The 22,843-nt window shown below is 46.3% G+C and overlaps 1 protein-coding gene across 1 annotated transcript; it reads right to left on the bottom strand.

Moving 5' to 3' along the window:
• Positions 1-3,086: 3,086 nt before the first annotated feature.
• Positions 3,087-22,335, bottom strand: EXOSC10 (exosome component 10). Its single transcript, XM_019541745.1, has 26 exons — positions 22,321-22,335; positions 21,539-21,961; positions 19,839-19,975; positions 19,226-19,349; positions 17,623-17,727; positions 17,075-17,237; positions 16,032-16,143; positions 15,634-15,709; positions 15,383-15,493; positions 14,759-14,902; positions 13,834-14,024; positions 13,035-13,191; positions 12,257-12,405; positions 11,959-12,009; positions 11,050-11,161; positions 10,239-10,286; positions 9,253-9,331; positions 8,963-9,081; positions 8,327-8,425; positions 7,669-7,743; positions 7,021-7,108; positions 6,060-6,133; positions 5,072-5,240; positions 4,533-4,594; positions 3,855-3,931; positions 3,087-3,275 (listed from the first exon to the last, which is right to left on the bottom strand). The coding sequence occupies exons 1-26, from the start codon at positions 22,333-22,335 to the stop codon at positions 3,245-3,247; spliced, it is 2,991 nt and encodes a 996-aa protein (XP_019397290.1). The 3' UTR covers positions 3,087-3,244.
• Between the last annotated feature and the right edge of the window lie 508 nt (positions 22,336-22,843).

The raw sequence follows: 22,843 nt of genomic DNA on the forward strand, positions 1-22,843 counted from the left end.
GGGCGCGGGCCGGGGGGCCAACCTGTCCCGGCTGCTGAGCTCGAGGATCCTCCTTTCCCCCGCAGGCTCCGGGGCGGGAGGGCACCGGGCACCGGGCAAGGCCACCCCCAGGCAGGCGTCAGCTTCGCGGAGGCCGGCAGAGATGCACCCCGGCGGACTAGGGGAGCGCAAGCGCCCGTGACCCCGCTCGCCCCGAGCTGCGGGGGGGACAGGTGGGAGAGCAGCAAGGGGCGGAGAGGCACCCAGCACCCGCGCCCGCTCGGCTGTGACGGAGGACAAGATACCGGGAGGAGACTCACTATGGTCAGCTGCGGGGAATTCGGCACCGCTCGGCCCACGGACCGTGCTGGGAAGATTTCGTATTGATCTGCCTGTATCCGCTCCTAGACAGTACCCGTCTCGATCTTCAACTCGGGCCCAGCTGCGCTATGAATACTGTTCCCTTCATCTGGAATAAATTGCTTAAAAAATGAAAGGCAAGAATAGCTCCAGCAGGTCAATTACCCTGATGATCAGGGTGCTCTAATGTACGACTAGACAGGATACGGAAAGAAGTTTTGACATATTACTGGTGTGCGGAGCACCTCTCTGCAAAAAAAGATGGCCCGATTCTGCAACAGGTACATGTGCTGCCTAGTAACTTACTTGGGTGAGCGACTGTCCTCCCAGCCGGCGTCTGTAAGTGCTGGTCGCACCGGACAGGCCAGAGGCACAGAGAAGCAGGGCTGGAAGGGACCTCCAAGGGTCTAGGACAGCTCCTTGCCTGGGACAATATCATCCCTATCCGAACTAGCCCATACAAGCCATCATTTAAACGCTACAGCAAACCACCATCAACCTGACACAACATAGATCTAACACTGAGCCTGCCACAGGTAAAACTGGGGAATGACAGCAGCCTGCTTCTATGAAATCTTGCCAGTATTTGCTCAAGAGATCCTGGGTTGCACAAAATCTGACCCTTGTGCAAGAGGATGGAGATAGAAGGGCTATCAGAAAGATCACGAGATAATCCATACACCACTTTCATCCCGAGATGCTTAGAGCTAGTGTTCAGTTTGCTTTATAGGAACATAGCACTAGAAAGCAAAGTGGGTGTTTATAGTGCTATACTGAAACAATTCTTTATGAAAACTATTAAGCGTGACACAACTGGCACACCCATTTCAATAAGGGAGGCAACCATACTTAAATTCAAAAGGTTGGCTGTTCTCTTTACCAAAAGATCAAATTGCTTCTGAATTGCCAAGAAAGAAGTAATTACTGCACAGTAATTAACATGTTGATTGAGAAGATATAACTAACGAATTTGAGACTGACTGGACACACCTTAGAGGGGCCTAATTTTCAGAAAATCAGAGCCATTTAAAGGCACCTTAACTAAAGCATCCCAAATCACTCCATTTTTTTTTTTTTATTACATTTATTTTTCAGTGCCAAGACGCTAGGAAAATAATTTCTGTTCTGCTGATAACATGCCCTGGAACACATCCAAAAAAACCCATTCTAAAACACGGTGCAAAATTTCAAAGAACACGCTGAAAAAGCTGCACAAAAAGAGCAGTTATCAAAACTGAGTTTTTAGGCCAAAATGTTTTTCTTGGTTGTTTTTTATGCATTACAGGACTGCAGCATATCACTGCACCTGAATGACAGCTGTAATCACGCATCGGTCGACAGAACATGCATAGATTTGCCAGTCATCTCCATTAAGAACATTTTTTAAAACCCGAGGCAGCAAGCCTCAATTCAAAAAGGGGAAAAAGGAAGAAAATTAAGAGCAACTTTGAAAACGTTACATCGTATACACTTCTAAATGAGGGAAGAGAGGCCGTAGAAACCCCAGGATTTTTTAATCTCCGCAGCCAATGGAGCTCTCAATAAAGTCACTGCTACCTCAATTAAAAAAGATAGCAGAGGTGGCAAAGCTGAAAGGAAATTGCAATTGACAGCAGCAGTGACTGTTGAAAGTGGGCTGTGGGAATGGCACATAATATTCATAAGGAAAATTGCTTTCCAATTACCTCTCTTCAAAGACACACTGCAGGCATAATGTTCAGCTGTACAAATGGATTTTATGAGTAGGAAAGGACAGAGCTGCGATGCTCCACAGCGTAACTTGGCTGACGCTATTCGTGGCAAAACTCCTACACTAACAAAAAACCCCCCAATGACCCAAATCAAAAAATAAACCAGAAACAGGCCTGGGAATAAGCAGAAGAGATGGGCACTCGGTTTTTTTGTATGCTGAAGCTCTTGGAGTACAAGTGGCTCCATGTTTTAGAGCACAGAAAGGGACTTTTGAAATTATGCACTTAGTTCCTATCACCCTGCCTTGGTTAACAGGTCAAGCTCCACCACAAGCACAAAAGGGGTGGATAAAATAATGAGGTGGATAAAATGAGATGATGCAGATCTGAGCACAAAGGCTTGGATGGTATGAATGTCTCCAGAGATCTGGGTTCCAGTGCCAGCCCTACCTGCGAGTTAACCAAGTCATGCTGGCTCTGTGCTTCAGTTTTGCAACTGAGGCTACATACCTGTCTGGAGGGCATCACAAGCCTCCAGTCATTAGCATTTGGAACAAGGGTTGAGGTTGAAGATAGAAGTACCAAGTAGTAGGGGTGAGACTGCCAAGCCGATTCCAACCATTTTAACTTAGTTACGTTGCTCTCAGCAAGTCTGTGCATCACCTCTGTACTGTTTGGGCAAAGCAGCTACTGCTGATTTTCAGTTCAAAAGTACTTGCACTCTTCTCTTAGGGAACACATGAGATTACAGCTTGGGAACCAAATACGTTGTCTGCATTACTATAGTGTAAAGAGGAGGCAGGATGGGCAGTTCTGTGGGTGTGCAATATCTACAGTGCTCAGAAGCTGTGGCCCTACTTCCTTCTCGGACACAGTGGGGTATGTCTGCCAAGCCAGACACCTGCCATGTTTGTCCCATGTCCATCCAAGACATGGGAGTCTGCTTTTCCCTGCAGCACAGGCTGAGAAAGGGCTTAGCCTGCAATGGACCTTAAGGGCTCCAGATACACTATCAAATCCTTGTTAAAAGTAGAAGAAGGATCAAAGCCAAAGCAATTAAGATTTTTTTTCCCTTTGGGGGAAAAAAAGCATTTTAATGGTTTAAAAAGATTTCTGTACAAAACTGTAGTTGAAACTGATAACTGCTTCTCCACAGTCTGGCAAGAGTTCCCACTTATTGGTTACTGGTTGTTCCCAGAGGTCTCTCACAATCACTATCTTTTTGGCCAGTTGTGCCTGGAGCCCCTGCAGAAACAGATACAGAAAGAATTTAAAATGCCTCCAGTGCGAAACTCACACTTGAGATCTCAAATCCACAATCTGAGAGTAAGGCTGTACTGAGGAGGCAGTCAAGTCAAATCTGTCTTGCTTTCTCCACCTCAATGCTGGGTGAAAGGCGATGTTGCTATTCTACAGCTGCAGGGGATCTGCAGGGCTGTGATACTGCTCATCTCCTCTCCTCCCTCGAAAGAGGGAGGTCTGGGCAGCTTCAAACTTAGTATCTTTGGGATAAACCTCTCTAGGATGTTCATCCGTGCCAACACACACCTGGGTTAAACTTAAGGATCTAGAGCTAGATTCCTCAGTCCTCCTCACCCCACACCTGTCAGCACAGGTTGTCTTTAACTGCATTCTTTGACAAGCTCTTTTCTGAGGCCGACGTCAAGCTGTGAAACAAACACCAGTAGGTGTTGTGTAACCTTCACGTTAAGCTTGCCCAGAACCCCTCTTGCTCTGTGGCACAGTAGCTTCTTTGCCTATTGCTTCAGAGCACTTAGGCAGAAAATGCTCCCTCACTTGAGCAAGGACCGCTTGCCAACATACCGATTCGTTTTCCCAGCGAGGTAGGACATGCTTTTATTTCCAGCTTGTTGTTGAAGTTTGTTGGCTCCACCAAATTTCTGCAAGAAAGGAAAAGTAAGTGCTAGTGAGGTATGTGCTGAAAAGAACAGTCCATGTAGCACTCACAGTCGCTTCTAACCCTGCCTGATCCCCCCTATGGTCACAGAACGTTTTCTGCTTATTTAAGAGGCGAGTGAGTTTTACAGGGGAAAAGATTTTATTTTCCATCTACAATGAGCAGACCAGTTCCAGCCATGGGGCATGGCCCAGACTCCACTGGAGAGCAATTTTTCACAGCTAGCAAGTCTGCAGAGGGATCTGTATATCCTTTCCTAGAGATTCGATGTCCCCACCACGTTCCCCCACTGTCCCATGTTGTCTCTCCCTGTACAATGGGTTTTGCCAGGCACTGAAGGAACTGAGCCCTAGGGCCACTGTTTCACACATGAGCTCATTCGAATTTTCTAAGTGTAGGCATAAAAAGATCATTAGGAAAGTTTGTAGGAACCAGCGCTCCTCAATTAAATAGGAAAGAGGATGGGTACAGGAACCAGGCTGCACTAGGAGGCATGGCTGTGGTGCGAAGCCTCTCTGAGGGAGACCCTCTGGCCTGGTGACAGCATCTTTCTTGCTGTTCCTCCTTTCATAACGCTCCCTTACCTTGCCTGTGTGGGCCTGCTTGGCTGGATCAAACTGCGAGGACTGCTTGGACTTGCTGCTTCCTGAGAAAGACACAGGGTGGAGAGGAATCACTGTTAGGAAGATTTTTTAAACAAGCCTTTGCAGGTGGCTGCTTAGCTACAGGTAACAGCTTCAGCTGCCCTTCCATACCATGAAAGAACATCTCAATGAGGGAAAAAGCAAGCTTTAAACGGAACCTCGTTACATGCTAGTGCAACACCTCCCTCCGTTCTCCAGCTGCTGGAACTGAACAGAACATTTGTCTGTTGTGTTGCAAAAGGAGCTGCTGCTAGTAGGCAATTCCACAGAGGACATCCCACGCACCATCCTGTTTATTGTTTAATGAGGCAGCCAGATGGTGAGTTGGCCTCTTTACCAGGCTGGGTCGTTCTATCCCTCCCATTCTTCACTTTGTAAGGGGAAAAGGTGCGCTATGGTTTGGGCTTCTGACATCCACCCCACACACAAGGCTGAGCTTGGCAGCTGGTGGCTCCATGTTATGGGAATCCTGCTCTTACCTGCAAACGCTTTGAAGTCAGACTTGCTGTAATCAAAGGGGGTGAACTCCTTTGGCGTCTCCTGCTCCTCTGGTTGCTGGGAGGCTTTTGGCCGTTTCTTTTCTTGCTTTGGCAGCTCTGTTTCAGGCTCACTTGCAATTCTCTCCCTTTTCTTGCCAGCTTGCTCCTGCTGTAAAAGCAATGTGCAAGGAGCAGAAGTGGGACAAGTTTAGGCCTGGAGGGGTCACAGTTAGGGGAACCTGCACTAGCACAGCAAGCAAAAACCCAAATACCATAAAGCAAACATGCAGCGGCAGAGCTGGTGGGCTGTGACTGATACAACAATGAGCTTGGAGGAAGACTGGGCAATCTGGGCCTCTGCTGGGTTTGGGATACCCTATTTCCATAGAAGAGCCTTTTCAGATGAAAAACAAAAGCTGATGATCACCTAACAGTAAGGGCCTGAAGCTACTGTGGTTTCAAGTCCAGATTCTGGGGGAGACCCAGAAAACAGGATGAGGACAATAAGGGACACAGAACCAGAGGGACCATCCTTGGCCACTGAATCTGGTGACCTGCATCTGCAAGCAGCTGTTTATCCAAAAAGCCCTAACAAATGTCCACTCCAGCCCCTAACAGACCACAGCCACATAAACAAAACCAAGAATACCCATGCCACCAGTAACATTGGGGAGTGTGTGTGTGTGTGGGGGGGGGGGTGTAGAGGTGCTGCTATCCCCATGCAATGTAACATATTTGCAAGAACAGCTGAATCTGGAGTATGGGATGCATAGTACAGGTCTCCAGGGGTGTGAAACCAGGCTGTTGCTGTGAACAGGATCAGAAGCCAAGAAAGGTTCTAGCAATAGATATCACCTCTCAAGCCCCCTGAAGTCAGCTGCCATGAACTAAGACCTGGTGTTGAAGGATACATTTCTAAGATTAGGGTCTATGTTTATTTTGCCCGACACTCAAACATGTGGTTCCTGCAGGAAGCCTGGATACGTACCGCTGCTTGTTGACGAACTGAAACAACATTTTCTGCAGCCATTTTGCATGCCTTCTGGGCCTGCTCCCGAGCCGCTGTGGGGGGGGTAAAAAGCCCCAAAACATTATGCGATGCACGCAAGAGACATGGAACAAAGCATGAGTCTGTCAGGAGAGGTCTCAAAATAAACCATAGAGCAGGTCTGCAGTGGCAAGCCTCATACACCAGATTTGCTCCAATTTCCCTAATGTGAAACCCGTATCTGAATGGTTCTGAGTTCCCCGACTACAGGACAGGACAATGACAAAACCATGAGCTGATCTGTGTGGCTAGTGGGAGGATGGCATAACAACTTTCTTCTAGTCTAGTAATAATACATCTGAGCTGTGGGAAGGCAGCTGCTGGCTGATACCTGAACAACACACAGGGCACTTTATTTAAGAACTATCTACCTTAGCTCTTTGCATTTGAACTCTCCTAGGTCCCTAACCACCACTCTGCTGCTAGTAATGGAGGGAGGTGAGCCAAGGCACCTGTCTGCACTGCAGATGCTTCTACCACTGCATTAATCCCCAGATCTCAAGAGTCAGATGTTTTGGCCTTAATAGGAAGAGAAAATAAAAGGCAGAGGCTTGCCATGCTAGAATGAGATTTTTTCATTAAACTAGAGATTACTGTGAGGATCATTCAGATGCTGGCACTGAGCTACCATGAAGAAGTTCTGCATCTGATTTCCAGTCCTAGCAGGATCTGGAAGTGCCACAAAAGTATTATTACTAGACTAGAAGAAAGTCATTATGCCATCCTCCCACTAGCCACACAAATCAGCTCGTGGTTTTGATGGATTTAAACCCTAATTCAGAGAGCATTTTGGCACAAAAGACTGATGCAGGGCCCAGACAGTGCTGTTACAAGGAGATGCTAGAAGACTCACCCTTGTCCACTGTTCTCCATCAGTAACCACCAAAGAATTGGGCGTTACCTGTCTGCTGTGCTACTTTCTTTTTGGCTTCTTCCTTTGCCTCTTTCTGCAGTTGTGTCTGATTCATCAACTTCCACCGATTGCTGATCTATGCCAAAAGAAACAATTACCCAGGATCACTCACTTGCTCTGAAGTCAGGCAAGTAGAGCAAAAAGCTCACAGTCCTGCCCACCTCCTCCTACCTGCCTTCATAGTAAGAGAAGAGAAAATTGTTTTATACTAGAGATTAAAATTTGCTGCAGGAATCTCTGAGTTATAAAAGAGGAGCCCTCTGCTTTTGAGGGGTCCTGTGCCACAGGAAAGTGCAAGAGCATCTTGGGATTTAGTTGCAGCTTCTTGCTTTGCAATGTGAGGGATATGAGTGACTGTGTTTCCCCTTCCTCTAGTGACATTCCTGGATAGGAATGCTGTAAGAGATCTGTGCTCAGCTACCAGAGAAGATGCAGCTCTAAAAACCTGCCTGGAACTAGCAGGTTCTGAAAACTCTCAGGGGAGGAGAAAGGACACCAAGAAATAAACAAAGCACAGCAACACACCTCCTCACCACCTCAAATATTCCCAGGGAAAGGAGGAAGTGATCTGGAGCCACTGGGTTCTTTTATGTGGAACTCAGCAGTTTGCAGAATGTTTGGCAGATAAGCACTTACTTCGTAAATTTTGGATGATGGGTCAAACTTTGCTGACTGAGAGACGTGGGCAGGGTTCTGTTCTGCAGGCAGATACTGAGAAAAAAAGAGCAACCCGAGTGTAAAATACACCATGTTCCAGTGACCAGATCCCACATGTTAGCTAGACACAGCTAAGGGGCAGACCTAGAAGGTGCCAATTCAAATTCTTATGATGCTATAGAAAGTTCCCCTTTTACAAAGAACCACATCGCCTCCTGCAGCCTGTAACTCCAAACATCCTAGTGAAGTACATCGCAAACTAGCAATGAAATGAATCCAAGTGAAACCAACTCATTTACGCCGTCAGATTAAAATGGTAAAACAGTATCACTGGGTATAAGACCTAAAAAGTAAACCAGATTTGTTTTTTATAAAAAATCTCAAGTAAGTTTATAAATACATTTGATTTTTTAACCTGCTGAACCTCCTCTTTGCCTATTTCTCTACACAACCATGTTTTCCTTGCAAAATACACCTGGCATGAAGTCCTTTGTTTCCAGCAAGTGAGCACTAGCTGATGCTGTATCAGAGTCTCCCAAGACTGCTTTGTAAACACTTCTACCCTTCCTGCCTTAAGGGACCAGCTATGTTGGCTGGTTTGCTGGCTGCCACTGCAGATGACAGACTGTGCTCTTACCATCCTGAACGGGTTTTCAAAGGACTCCATAATGCGCCGAGCCTTTTGCTGCGCAACTGTTAAATTCTTCTCAGTCCCTCCTTCTTCCACATCAGGTTCCTACAAGCAAGCAGAAAAAACAGCTTATAGAACAATTAAACAGTCACCTGCAACTTTTCTGTAGAACCCTCTCACCAAGCACTGGAATAGTTGGTGAAGGCAAACTGAATTTAGGACATCCTCTCTGAGGTTTTGTTTGGCAGCAGGGTGGAGACAAGGAATTTGAGGTGCTACTGACAGAAATTGACCTCAAGCCCTGATGGGCTCACATAGTCCCAGTTTCTGAAGGGCAGTATGTACTCTTGCTTTGTGCACCAGTCTCACATCTATCACTGGCTTCAGTCCGAGGAATTTTTGGTTACTTAGGAGCTTACTGTATCTTTTTCTACTCCGTTTGACACCCTTATGAGGACAGTGACCCTTGGACTGTAAGACTAGCTAACTTCCTACCCGGCCTCCTGCCTGCTCTACTTGGTTTTGATGTATCCTTGCAAGTAGCCTGCATTTTGCATAACATTATTAGATTACCATAACAAATTAACAAATCTGTGTGTTCTCCTACTCAAGCGCAGACCCCTTCTTACTACCAGAACTTACATTGAAAATGCTGATGGTGGCTGTAGCAACAAGGCAGGTGGAATCTGGTAACATTCCTTCGCTGTCTGACTCTTCCCCGTCTGAAAAGAGACTCCCACACTTCAGAGCTGGTGCAGGTGCTGCAGAGAAAGAAAAATTAAGAGCGTAGCTTTTTGGAACATTCTTTTCTACTGCACTTTTGTGCTCTGATGCCCCTGTCTGTCAACACTATTCTTAACATGTCAGATGACTCTTAATGAACCCATGTTTCTTCCTACTTAGCACAAGTTAGAAGTTGTCTCCAGATTTACCTAATGACAAGTGGTTCTGGGGATCGTCCAGGGTAATGTGGGAACTGTCATGAGGTCCAAATAAGTGATTCTCTGGCTTCTACAAAAAAATTCAAGTGACACAGGTGATCAGTACAACATAATAGGTGTTTTTACACAGAAGACACCAACAAACTAATCACAATCTAAATTTACGAACGATATTTAAGGCTAGGTATTCCCAACGCACAGCTCAGCTGCTAGCACGCATAGCTTGTACCAGAAGGATGCATCTCTGGGTTAGCAAGAATACGGTACTTCAGATATGACTGTTGCAGAAACTCAGCTAGAAATTCCATTCTTAGATGTCAGACATCATAAATAGCCACAAAACGCCATCCAACAGCTGAACCATTCACTGATGGAAGACTTTTGTATCATCCTTCTTGAAAAAGTTTTAAAACACTGATTTAGAACTGACAGTTTTACGGGCATTCGAGCACACAAGGGAAAAACTGGGTTCAAAAGAAAAGATCAGCAATCTGGAAGGCTGCTTGCAGATATAAACCAACCCCCACCCAACAGTGCTTTACTTTAAAAACTTGGTGCACGCCTGTGCCAAGCCCAGCACATGTCCAGAAGAGGCAGTGCATTAGTTGGACCTGGCTTGACCAATGTCTGTATAGACCGGGTGCTTTAGTTGCATTTTGATGCTTTTATCTAGTAGCTGACTGAATTTGCTTTAGATAAAAGCACTGAAAAACCCTGCTGGAACACCCAATCTATACAGACACTGCAGACCTGGGTCGAACTAACGTGCTGCTTCCTTTGGTAAAGTGCGTCCCCCCAACCACGTCTGTCAGCACCAGAAATGACCATATCACAGGATCTGTCAGACATCATAAATAGCCATAAATCATAAATAGCATCCCATCTTGCCGATCAATTTGTGCTCTTTTGCCCGACTGATGTTTCAGCAATCACATCTTCTGCTGTGGCAGTTTAAATAGCTGTTGAATACACAGTACCTCTGGATTGGAGAGAGGTCCCTTCTTTGTCACCGAAGCTGCTTCAGACTTAGATGTGAGAAGAAAATAAGAAAATTACTAAACATTCACTGTAAAGCACCTAGACTCTGTAGACACAAGCTTCCTTTAACCAGTATTTTCACCACTTCTGGTAGGATGACAGCTTCAGTGTTTTTGTGAGGGGTTTCTCTGCCCAAGGACAGGTGAAATTAAACCTTCATCCAGCCAGGTTGTACTCTAGCTCGTAACTACTTCCACTTCACCGCACAAGGGTATACTTTGCATAGCAGAGCATGCTGGCCAATATGAAAAGTTTACATAGAGCAACTAGGCCAGGTGCACACATCTACCTTCCCACACTGCATGGGACTTGACCCTGGTGGTCTTTTACGTACGCCCAACCAGTTCTGTAGGTTTAAATTACTTGTGTTGGTAACTGATATAGGCAAAATAGTAGTGTCAGAAACCCCAGAGATGCCTGTGTCCTGCTTCACAGTGGGTATTTTTACCCTTTTACTCCTCTAGTTCCCGGAGGGTCTAGTACTACTGTCTGATTTCCCTTCTTGCAGTGAAAATACTGCTACAGCAAGTGATCTTACACAGTGGATCTGGTACGAAGCAGCATTCACACAGAGGTTTTGGCTCATTCCTCATACAGCCAAATCCAGCAGTAGCTGAACACATACAGACTTTTACTAGGTTTCCAGTATCTACAAGATCATTAGGATTCTTTAGAAAGCAAGGGCAAGAAAGTGACTGTAACATTCACACCCACTGAGCTCTGCTGTGTGCTGGTAAAAGGTCCCCCTACCTTGAGCAGAGGCATCTCTCGGGCTTGTTGGATAAGGAGATGCAGTTCATTGATCTGTTGGCGAACTACAGGTGGGATTGGGTTGCAGCAAGCAATGATGCCCTGGGGTTCTCTAAAGACAGAAAGACACTGCTATATTCTCAGCTGATAAATCAAACATCCATGTACAGATGACTGTCAGTCAGATGTTACTGCAGGTCTCAGTGCCACAGAAGGCAGCAGTTCAGCTGAGTAAGATGCTGCATATCCAGCATACGCCAAATTCTTCAAAATCAGGGTGGTGCAGACAAGGAGAATCCATTAGCTGGCTCCACCGCCCTTCCCTTTGGTGGGAACTGGTGTCTGCCTGCATACAGCCTTCATACATGCATTCTTCCCCACGCTCCCTCTATACAAAGGGGCACTAGTGCCAGCTTTGAATTATGCACATCACTCTGGCTGCTTTCAAGAAAAGATGTTCAATCGTGAACCTCAAGTTCCAAGAGACAAGCTTGTTTAACAAAGGAATGCCATGGGAGACAGGAGTGAGGCCTGGCACATATACAACTTCCTTTATAAACTAAACAGCCACAAGATGGGAAATCAGCCCTCTCTCTAATGCTGGTAGACATCTCGGGACCCCCTGGTGGGAAGACCTGCAACAGTGTCATGATGCTTTGCATGAGCGCACTAGAAGAATGAAGTATTCTGGAATCCTTTAGAGTTGAGCAGCTCACCATCTGACTTCTTCTGTGCACTGAATTCCCCAGTCTTGAAGGACTGAGGGCAGAAGCAATACTGGCTGCAGGGAGCAATTAGCCAACCATGGAAATAAAGTGGTACCAGAGAAAAACAACACACATTTGACTGGCAGGTGTGGGGCACTGTGGAACATGAGTGTACAATTCTCAAGACTCAGCAGAGACTTACTTCGGCAGCTCTTCTGCTATCTTCAGCAGCATGTGGTTTGGCAGCACATACCTGCAACAGAGAGTAACATTAATGTGACAGATTAGGATCCTTTAAGTTCATATACACAATTTCTGCTTTGGAATGCAAAGGAAGAGAGTAAAGGTGCCCCTCACTGGATATTGTTTTGGCTGAGTAGGAAGCACCCAAAGTAACTGTTCTTAGCAACAGGGCCAGCACTTTTTGCCCCCAGAGAGAGAAGCAGAATCTTACACTCATTCCAAACATTAAAGCCTGCCTGTAAGAAATGACTTCCTACCCTGTACTCTCGTCCTCTTGGCGCGATAGCTTGTCCCGCCAGGCATAGAGAAGCTTAAAGGCAGTTAGCTGCTGTGTGTTGAGATGCTTTTTCTGTCTCCTGTAGAGCTCAAGATAGGAGTCATCTGAGAAGATGGGTTTGATATATTTCTGTAGAGGCAGAAGTCAGACACAGGTGATCAACATTAGTGCATCACATCTCTCTGGCGCTCTGCAGGCTGCATTCTCTCCATCAGCCACACACAAGTACAAGAAGAGCGTTGGCTTTCTGACATGATCTCAGAGATTTAGGGCAGCTTGAAATGCACTCTAAATATTTGATGTTGGTTTCTTCACTTTACCTCCAGCTCCTCTCATCTTTGTGTTTTAATCCAAGTAAATCCAAGAGCATCCTAAAATACACAAGGCCTGTAGTGTTCCAAGGATGAAGATACACCACCTTCTGTTCTCACTGGACCCCATGCAGTGAGACAACACTCCAGCATCAAGACCTCATACTAGGACTAGCCAGAAGAATTAGAAATGGGGATAGGAATCATTTTGCTTGAGAAATATCAGCTGGTAAGTGTCAAGTGTCAACATCAGGGGTTTGGAAATAGTCTTAATGTAAAGCCCTTTAACTTATCTGGTGGTGACTAGTCATGAGCGTATACCTGCCAGAATATTTCCAGATACCCACAGAGAAGAAGTGTTTTCTTCCAAAAGGATGGGAATGGGCTGGGCAAACCATAGGTCTTCTCTGCCCTGACCCAAATGGGAGCTGGTGCCCCGAAGGTTACCTTCAAGCAGATGTCCCTGCTCCGCTGCCACACAACCTGGAGCTGTGTGGGCTTTCCATTTCCTTTGTTCCACAGCTCCTCCCTCAGCTTGTCATAAATGTAGAGCAGGTAGTGAGTGTCATCCCGGGCATAATGCAACATCTCCTCTGGCAAAGGGCTGCAAAAAGAGAACACTCATTGCACAAATACATCTTGGAAGCTCTGCCACCCCAGCAACCCCCTGTGCCAGTGCTCATTAAGGCAAGCTGCTTCTCAGCCCACCCCCAGGAATGAATGCAGGGTTCCTTCAGGACTCCTACCAGCAGAGTCCACTCAAGGGCAGCAACAGGACAGTTTTTCCCACAAGCCCATCTCATGGCTGGGAAGGCAAGATCCCCAGTATCATCATGGGGAAACAAGTACTGCAGGTATCTCATGGACTACTGAGGCTCTGCTGAGCCTCTACCACACCTGAGTTATTTGTGGGCCTGTGGAGGTGGATGGAACTGTAGGACTCAGTGTGAAACCCAAATCCTATTACTTGGTCACTGTGCTGAGTGACACAGCTTTTTTCTCCAGCAGACAGAAACTTGAAGTGGGGCCTCTGCTGGAACAGAACAGTCTAATTTCACAAGTCTGCTCATGGATTTTAACTCTGTTGTGAAGCCTCTACTTTTTTTTCCTAGACCAGCAAAGAGCTAACAAAAAGCCCTACTGAACTGTACGACTTGGAACTAGGCAAGGTAGTGTGTTAACAAACAAATGAGCCCCATACTCTACCCTTCACTCTAAACCCAATACATCAAGCACAAGCTCTCACCGTATCCGCCAGTCAGCCAGCTGGTACCGCTTGTCAGCATCCACACTGCAGTAGAGCTTCAGCAAATGGTCTAGAGAATGCCGGCCAAGGTTGAGGAGACGGGCAGCCTGGTGCGTATCAAACATGTTCACCAAGTATAAGCCAAAGTCTCTCTGTAGCCATTCCATGTCTGAATCTGCACCGTGAAAGACCTGCAAGGCAAAACAGGAAGGCAAGGTAGTAAGATACATGACAACCAACTCCATGCAGAGGCCTCACATCGGGCTTGCTGACATCTGAGTTTGATGCTCATGTTTCAAAATGATTTCTTTGCTTGCTTTTCTCCGTCTTATTGCCAGTAGACCCCTGAGGCCAAGTTTCACTCAGACTATGCTACTGCAACACCATGTCTCTCATTGGGACACAAGTAAACTAAAAAAACCTGAAACCAGCTACATTCCCCTCAAAACACATGGTAAAAACCAAGAAAGCTGAAACTGAGGAAACCAATCCTAAATGCTACTGCTCCTTTGCAGTTTATGCTTCTATGCATCCCAGTGTGCTTATGTATTTATTTTGGCTGGCATGCAGCCTCTTTGGGACAGAGATTTTTTTTTTATGCATGAGAAGCACTAAACAATGATATCCTGGTTCATTTGCAGCACAGTCTGAGGGATACAGAACTGCCTGGTAGGCACCCGATTCACTGCTGGGCTATTACTAACTAGCTAGCATTTCTCCTTATACCAGGGAGGTTAGATGTTGCTAGCATCTCACCATGGCCTGTGGAAAATGAAGGTTGAATCAGTGTCCAGTAACTCTTACTAGCAATTTTAACAGGTATTGGATCAGGTCCAGAGCTGGCCATGGTAGAAGAATAACAAATTCAAGCTACAGCTCAGTCCCTCTGACAAAACTCAGAGTATTCTGCAACGGGGCAACTGACCTTTACAATTGCAGGGTCTGTGAAGGGCTCATTCAGAATGTACAGGTCACTCCGAAGCTCCAGCGTGTCAATGATAAAATCCTCTGTCCGGGTGGAGATCTGCATCAGACACGTCAATCCCAAGAAGGTCCGATAGGAGTGGTGCTACCAGGAGACAAAAGAGGCCAGTTAGCTTAGTGAGCAGTGGTGTGAAACAATAGCACTGCAAAAGTAACCAAGGAATCTTCTAAAAAGTCATTAGTGATAAGAACATGTGTTCCTTTCCAATCACTACCACTGTTGTATTAATACAATCAGAAAAATGTTTTAGGCTAAGCTGGTTCTTTATATGGTTCACAGCATAATTTAGAGGATCATAGGAAGAATCCAAAAGAGACCAAATTCAATATGCAAACTTTGCTGCAAAGTAATCAAGTTTGCAAAATAACGGGCGGGGTCAATCATAATCCCATTCAGCCTTCTGGTCACCAACATTTAGTAGGGCTGAGACATAATGACAAAAGAAGTTGATGGAAGGAGTATATGTTATACAAGGCAATGAACTGAAAAGGACTGACAACAAGAAGGGTAGTAGCACATGCCTTCCCAAGTGCTAGAAGTGCACTTAAACAGTTTAAAACTTACCTCCAAATCCACAGCAAACTCTTTGCAGTTGACAAGCTTTTCATTTAGTTCTACCAGCTCATCCAGTGTGGAGACAAAATGGCAAGGCGTTTCCTCAAGAGGCCTGAACATCTAGCAAAACAAAAGGTTTGACATGGCAACTGCCTCCCACAAAATACCTTGGAAACAGGATCTGCTGCACACAGATTACTTACTCTTGCTTTCAACATTTCCCTCTTTTAGGCTTCTACTAATGTAACTTGGCCACTAACCTGGGGCTCCGGTTTCTCAAGAACTACATCTGGTGGAGAAAAATGTTCCAGTTCATACTGGTAGGGGTGAGCAAACCTTCAAAAAGCAGAAACAAGGAACAGGTGTCATTCCAATCAAATGCAGGGAGCTGAAGGGAGAAGGCAACAGTGACTCTTTGTAAGTGACTGTACTTTGCCTGTTACTGACCAGAAAACTTACCACTTGGTGGATTTGTTATGTGTAGGCATAAAATAATTATGAATGCATATGCAGAGAACAACTGATGACACATCAAATACCAACTCATGAAAGCAACCAGGCTAAAGGTATGCATGTGATGGGTCTGCATAAAAATATCATATATAAAACGCAAAGCCATAGGCTTTCCTAGCACCCTGCTGCATACGCAATTTCTTACATGTCTTGCTCAGTCTGCTGGGTCCTCTGCTGATGGAGGAAATCCGCCAGTGCAGCCGGCACATCCAAGTCCTCAGGACGCTCCTTTCGCTCCCGTCTGCTCTTGGCGAGTGCTGAATGACCGAGATGGAACAATCAGACAAAGCTGAGCAAGACATGCTGATCCCGAACCCCAGCTTCTCTGCCCAGCACCAGGAACAGCATCATTAAGTACTGAGAACCAGAGGATGCAGGTTCTGCACCTTGTATGAGATTTCTCCTGTGCCTCTCAATTTATAGTACGAGGTATGTCTAGGGTGCTACTTGAGCAAGACGAAGCAGCTGTAATGCAATGGGTGACCTTTTTAAAGAAAAATGAGCCACTTGTGCCAGATATGATTCAAATAACCAGTGCTGGGTTCTAACTGCTAAATGCTACTCTGTAGTGAAAGGGTAACCAGCAGGTCTTCTGCTATTCTATTTACTGTAAGACATGGAAAATACACCAACAATCAAATCAAGTGTTAATAGATGGACTGTGACTGCTCTCTCATGGAGTAAGGCTGATTCCCTAGCAGCAGAATCACAGAATGCAATGACCTGGGATGTTACTGTAATGGGAGACAATTAACAGTTGAAACTTTTGGTTGCCACTTGTCATCTGCTTGGAAAAGCAAGCCAAAGCAAAGGAGCTAATGTGTGGCCATTTCTCCATTCTACAAACTGAAAGACATTTGCACTTATATAGGGCCTGACACTACTATTTGATGGCAAGGGAAGACTGGTCATTGGAAGTAACTGTGGGGAGAGTAAGCTCCAAAAATCTCCAGTTACAAACTGCTACTGTTTCCCCATAAAGAAAGTTTACATCAACTCAGCTTTATAAATAAAATGAAAAAACAGAATGATGAACTACAGGGATTACTAGTACTCTAGTTTCCTTCTGCAGGTCTATGTCTGCTAGGTTCAGGGAATTCTCTCCTGGCTTGTCAGAGGAAGTTTCTGCTCGGTGTTCTTTATACACAACCCAAGACAAAGGCAGCCATCTTTCCTTTGCTCTCCTACCTTCAGGCAGTGGTTTCAGAGCATTGGGTTTTACAAAAAGTTTAGGAATGAAGGGAGTGTTGGAATTGTCGATCTTCTCCCCAAACTTTAATTGTGGTCGAGTAATATTCTTGGCATGAAGCAGCCGGAAGGTTTCAGACTTCGTTCTTTTGGCTTCTGCACTCTGTTAAAAAATAAATAAATAAATACACAAATATTTTAATGGGTTTTTGAAAGGCCTGCTTTACTAGGATTCATACAATACCCACAGATGCATTATACTCCAGAAGGTAAGAAATTTTTCTGCAGTTGGGGCACAGCATCTAAGAGGCATATGTTACTCAAACCAGGGGTCCTGAATCTAGGTTAAGAAAAAAACTTTGCGTGTATGAAATTGAAGCCAGAACCCACAGGATCCTGACTCTGGACTAAAGCCTGGGAAATAAAGAAAGCAAGAACCATAGTCAAAACATTTAAAAGACCTTGAACTCACTGAATCACCTTCAGCAATGACACTCACAAATAGAAGCTAAAGCTTACCAAAACCAACCATCTTGTAGGTGCCTCACCTTGCGGTTCCAGCTGGAAACGATGGTCTCAGGGAGCTGCAGTCCTGCTGGCAGGACAGGCTGCTGATTTTTGTTCACTCCCGCTGCTTCATCCAGTAAAATACCCTGAAATCCAAGAAAGGAGTTGAAGGGGGAAAATGTCACATGAAACCTGGTGGTACTTAGCAACCTGCAGTTACTGAGAAAAAAAGTTCAGCTGCCTCCATGCACATCTGCTTCAAAAGTGAAGGACTGAGTAGCTAAATGTTTGGGTCAGTCCTAAGGGGGAGGATCAAAAGCTGCAACTGCCAAAGTATCCAAGTGGGGTGTCTTCAGACCTCCATATCCTGACCATTTTGTTCCCAGCTCTGTGCTCTCGTTAGTGTTTCAACCTGGGATGAACCAGGAGGAATATCCTAGCATTTTGTTTTCTTGGCACAGCAGGACTGTAGCAAACAATCTTGGCGGAAAGTGAATGATGATAGAGGAAGCATGGTCGCATGGCTGGGTACTGGCCTGAAGATCAAGTAATGCCTACAAGGCCCAGTGAAATAAGGGTCCTATGTGCTGTACAAGCAAGTGGTTAGATACAGCCCCACCCCAAAGATCTTACACTCTGAACAGACAAGACAGAAACAAAGAGAGGTGGTGCCACTTGCTCACAGTTGTACAGCAAGCCAGTGGCAGAGGCAGAAAAGTGTTGGGTTTAACTTCCAGTCCAAGGCTGCACTGTCACTCTTGCCTGGTGGTGTTCACAGTTGCTGTACACTGGTGCTAGTGACTGCAGAAAATTCTGGGAGGCTAAAGCCTCCAGAACACCATGTGCTATGATTTGGGGCTAAAAAACACTAATTAGATGACTGATTTAAGCAGGAGGCTGATTTTGAATGCAAACAGTGCCAAGGTCTCTGCTCTCTGTGGTATTTTAATTTGCTCAGCTGTTAGCCTGATTTCTTCCTTATGGTTGGTGTAACGATTCCAAGTCCCTTCTCTGCCTAAAGTAAAATAATGAGCAAAACAGCTGGTCTGACACCCCGAGGGGCAGGCTCTTCTTTGCCAGTCTCCAATACCACCACCTTGTCTGCCATGGAAAGTTCTGTCTGCATCTCTCTGGCTTCCAGGAGCAGTCAGAACCTTGGCATCTACTGCTAGCTTGGCCATTGATCTCTTTTGTGACCCTGAGCAAATCACTTTTTGTTTTTGACTCCACTTCCCCTTCCAACCTGTCTGCTGTGAATACTGGACTGAAAGCTCTTTCGGTCAGAGACTTTCTTTTACCACATGCAAGTACAGCACCAACACAAAGAGGACCCTGCGTCAGTTGGAGCCTTTAGGTGTTACCAACAATACAAATACCCGTTTTTGCCCTTACCGTATAAGTTCCATCCTGTAGTCATGATCTGAATGATAGAAACAGACATCTGAGTAAAACAGTCCTCTGTTGGGCTGGAGTGTTTTGAATTAAAGATGCCAAAGGAATAATGCCAGGGCAAAGAGCTAGTGACACTTTAAAAATGAAGCAAGATTCAGATACCAGAGTGAGTGTGACTAAAATTCTTGTAGGAAGCCTCCCCTTTGACTGCTGAACAGGGACCAGACAAAGCCACAAGGCAGGTTTACTCACCACTCGTTCAAGAATTGCATCATTGGAGTCGACCAACAAATCAAATTTGTCTTCCAGCTCTGTCACTTTGCTGCGATCTTTGATGTGACTGCGACAGCCGTGGTACTGCATCAATTTGCTCATGCTGACAAGAGATCAGTGCACTGAATGCTACTTGCTAGATCACATTAGCGGCCGCTATATAAAACCAGAACATTTACTAAGACTCCTCCCAAGCACTGGCTTTTCTGCAGTTTGCAATATCAGATATACTACCTTCAGATACCTGAACCCCGAACATAAAATAAATGTTTACTCCAAGCATTGCTTGGCTATTAATTGCAATTAATTTTCACTGGGTCTGAGGAATTCAAAGCAAGCCATCTGTTTATATTTTTGTTTCTACCCTCTCTGACAGTTCCTCATCCAAATCCTTACAGGGAAACGGTGATGCTGCCATTAAAATGTAAGATGCTGTAAAAACAGCTTAAATGTTTTTTTACGAAAGCAGTTGAAATATTTGCAATAAAATCCTCTCAAATTATTCTGGAGTTCCCAAAGAAAAAGATTCTCTGTCTTTGCATCTGGGTTTGGACCAACAGATCTCAGCACTGGCACAAGTAAAACCCCTCACCAGTAAAGCAGCCTGTCTCCTTGCGTTTCACAGTAGGCTCGGAACCCAGGAAAGCTTCGGTAGAAGTCGTACTCATCTCCCGGCTGAGGAAGCCCATTAGATGCCTTGGTAGCAGCCACCACTGTGCCGAGGGCATACTGTTAGAGACACAACATTGACATCATTCCACACTGTACTGCCATTCTTCCAGGACACCGTCAGATGAGTACTCAGTGCTCCTATGCTTTGCACTGGATTACAGCTCGAGTTCCAAAGCTGAAGCAGGACTTTTAATACAGGAACTTGAGACACCCTGGTTTCAGTTAATCAAAAAATAAACCTAACTAGGGGAGGGCATGGTGGAGCCAAAAGTCAAGTTTGGAATTAAACTGGCAAGAAACAAAAGCTCAAAAAAGAGCTTATGAAGTCAACATGACCATTTTCTTCTTTTAATGCAGGGCTTCTCGACCTGATTGAACTCAAGGCATCCCTCAATATACTGGAGAAACCCCTTGGACAATGCCAGCTCTGTTTTCACTCGTTTTTTGATCACAGAAAAATAACAGACTGATGCTTCTGCTGCAGAGAACTCAGAAAGACCAGAAAAGTCAAATTACTTTTAACCACTAGATTCCTATTTGAAATCTTTGGGTTTAGCTTGTGAATCATGTTTACAAGCCCAGGGGTTGATTAGAGGTGGGTGGGATGTACTGGGTAGCTGCACCCTCCTTTGATTCCTGCTCCACCCAAAGTTTAAAACTAACTGCCTGCAGCAGCATTTCTACCTAGTCAGAGCTGAAGGCGTCACTTGATTTCATGGCTTATTCTCATCATCTACCTTCTCAACTCTTCCTTCCCTGGATGTTAACAACCCTTAACGGTCTTGATGTCCCACCAATCCAGCTAGCCTCTGCTCTGCCATGCTGCTCTCTCTCAGCTGCCCCTGGCAATGAAGTTCCAGCTCACAGCCCTGCAGACTGTCTTGAATTCATTTCAGGTGAAGTTATATTTGTTTTCAGTTCAAGTCTGAACTGAATAATCTGCCCCCTGTCATACAAATAAAGCTTCTAGTTTCGTTTTCCCTGGAGAAAAAAGTCTATACTAACAACATTTCACAGAAGCAGCACGTTGGCGGCTGTGCTTCCCTGGCATCACCTGTGGCAGGTTAGAGCTAGGTCTGTCACGTCAGGGCTGGCAGCAGTCTTACAGCATTAGATGACAGTTTGTACAGGATGGTTTGCACGGGGATGAACCTGCCTCAGGCAGGGGGTGTGACTCAATGACCCCCGAAGGTCCCTGCTCCTCTGTGGGTCTACGAGGAGTGCATGTTATGTTGTATGCACGGCCTCGAGACTGTCTGGCAAGGACCGGGGGGGTGCCTGAGATGAGAAGGGAGGTTGTAACGGACACATCAGGGCTAGGATGTCTCGGTCTTCAGCAGGAGCGGCCGGCGCTGCCCGGGGGGAAGTCTGTGTTGATCCGCCACGCGGTCCCGGAAAAAAACTGCACCACCCAACATGCACCGCTGCGCGAGGGCCCGGCCAGCCGCCGTACGGGAGGCGCACGGCATGCTGGGAAGCGAAGCGTTGACCTGCCTCTCCAGGAACCTTCAGTGACGGGAGCCGCAGGAAGGGACTACCGCTCCCAGCATGGCCCGCGCCCAGGGGGCCCGCGCGCTGCACCATGGTAGAAGAGGGGCTCTGGGCCGCTCGCTTACGTACCTTGGCGAAGGAGTCGGCATCCCGGAAACCAGGCAGCACTGCATCCCCGCCGCCTCCTGGCGGCTCTGTGCCTTCCCCGGCTGCGCCGCCGCTATTCTTGGTCGTCGTCTTGCTCTTTTTCGCTGCGCTGCCGCCGCCTCCACCCCCAGCTGTAGCGGCCATCTTGGACGTGGAGTCGCGCGGTGGTAGAATGCTCTCGCGAGACTTGGGCCGCCATGCTGGTTGGCGCGTGCGCACCCTGGGAGAAGAAGTCGCTGCCCTTGGTTTCTCCGAGCTTGCTAGGGCGAGGCCCACCAAGGGGCGGGGCTGAGTCCAGGCCACGCCTCTCCCGCCTCGTAGTTCCCGCGGTCCAGGGCGCAGTCTCCTGCCCTGCCCAGCGCTGGGGGAGGGGTTTGCAGCCCAGTCCAGCTCTCCCAGTCCGGCCTAGGAGCGCCTTCGGGGCTGCCCGCCCCCTGCAGTGCTCCAGCCCCTTGTTCCCGGGGTCTCAGAAAGCCTAGGTGGTGTGAACATGGTGGTGAGAACTGGGTGCAGGCTTCCCCTAGGACAGCCGCTCTCCAATCTCACTTCTAATTCTCAAAGGGGAGTTACAAAACACCTTTCGTAGATGGGACTATGAGCTTCACTTAATCGATTACTGGATACAAAAAATCATGGACTAAACACAGACACTGGATTTACAGCACATTATAACCTGCCTGCCATCTGATAAGCCCAGGTAACCTCTCTGCATTTTACCAGCTACAACTTATCACCAGGTCAGCATCTTCCCCTTCCCCTCCTACCTGCCTCACTCTCATGGCCTCTGATCTGCAATGCCCGGGGGCATTTGCATTTTCACAGACCTGCATTTTACATATCGGTTTCTATTCCATCCAGGAGAGCACAAAACAACACCAGACAATCCCTATGGCTGAAGGGTGTTTGTGCCCAAAACCTTGCAAAGAACACATTTTCTAATAAAAGATATCACATTCCCCCAAAAAACTTGACTGCAGGATGAATGTAGTTAGATGACAGCATCTTTTGAGACACCCAAGGTCACTCATCTTCTGAGCTCACGTTGCAATGTGCTTTGCTTGTTCAAAGACTTGAGTCACCAGCTTCATCTTGCCAGCAGGTGGAGACACCCATTCAAATCTTAAACAATGTCACTCCTGCCCCAGTTTGTCATGTTAGGATTATTCCAAAGTGGCAACAGCAGAGAGAAAAATGAATCTAAATGACCAGGAGCTTGCCATTTGTGTTATCAAGCTGTCATGCTGGAATTATTTTAAACTGACATCAGATGGAGTACCCCCATAAATT

Source organism: Crocodylus porosus, unplaced genomic scaffold, assembly GCF_001723895.1.
Source record: "Crocodylus porosus isolate Cpor-Errol unplaced genomic scaffold, CroPor_comp1, whole genome shotgun sequence".
NCBI lineage: Eukaryota > Metazoa > Chordata > Crocodylia > Crocodylidae > Crocodylus > Crocodylus porosus.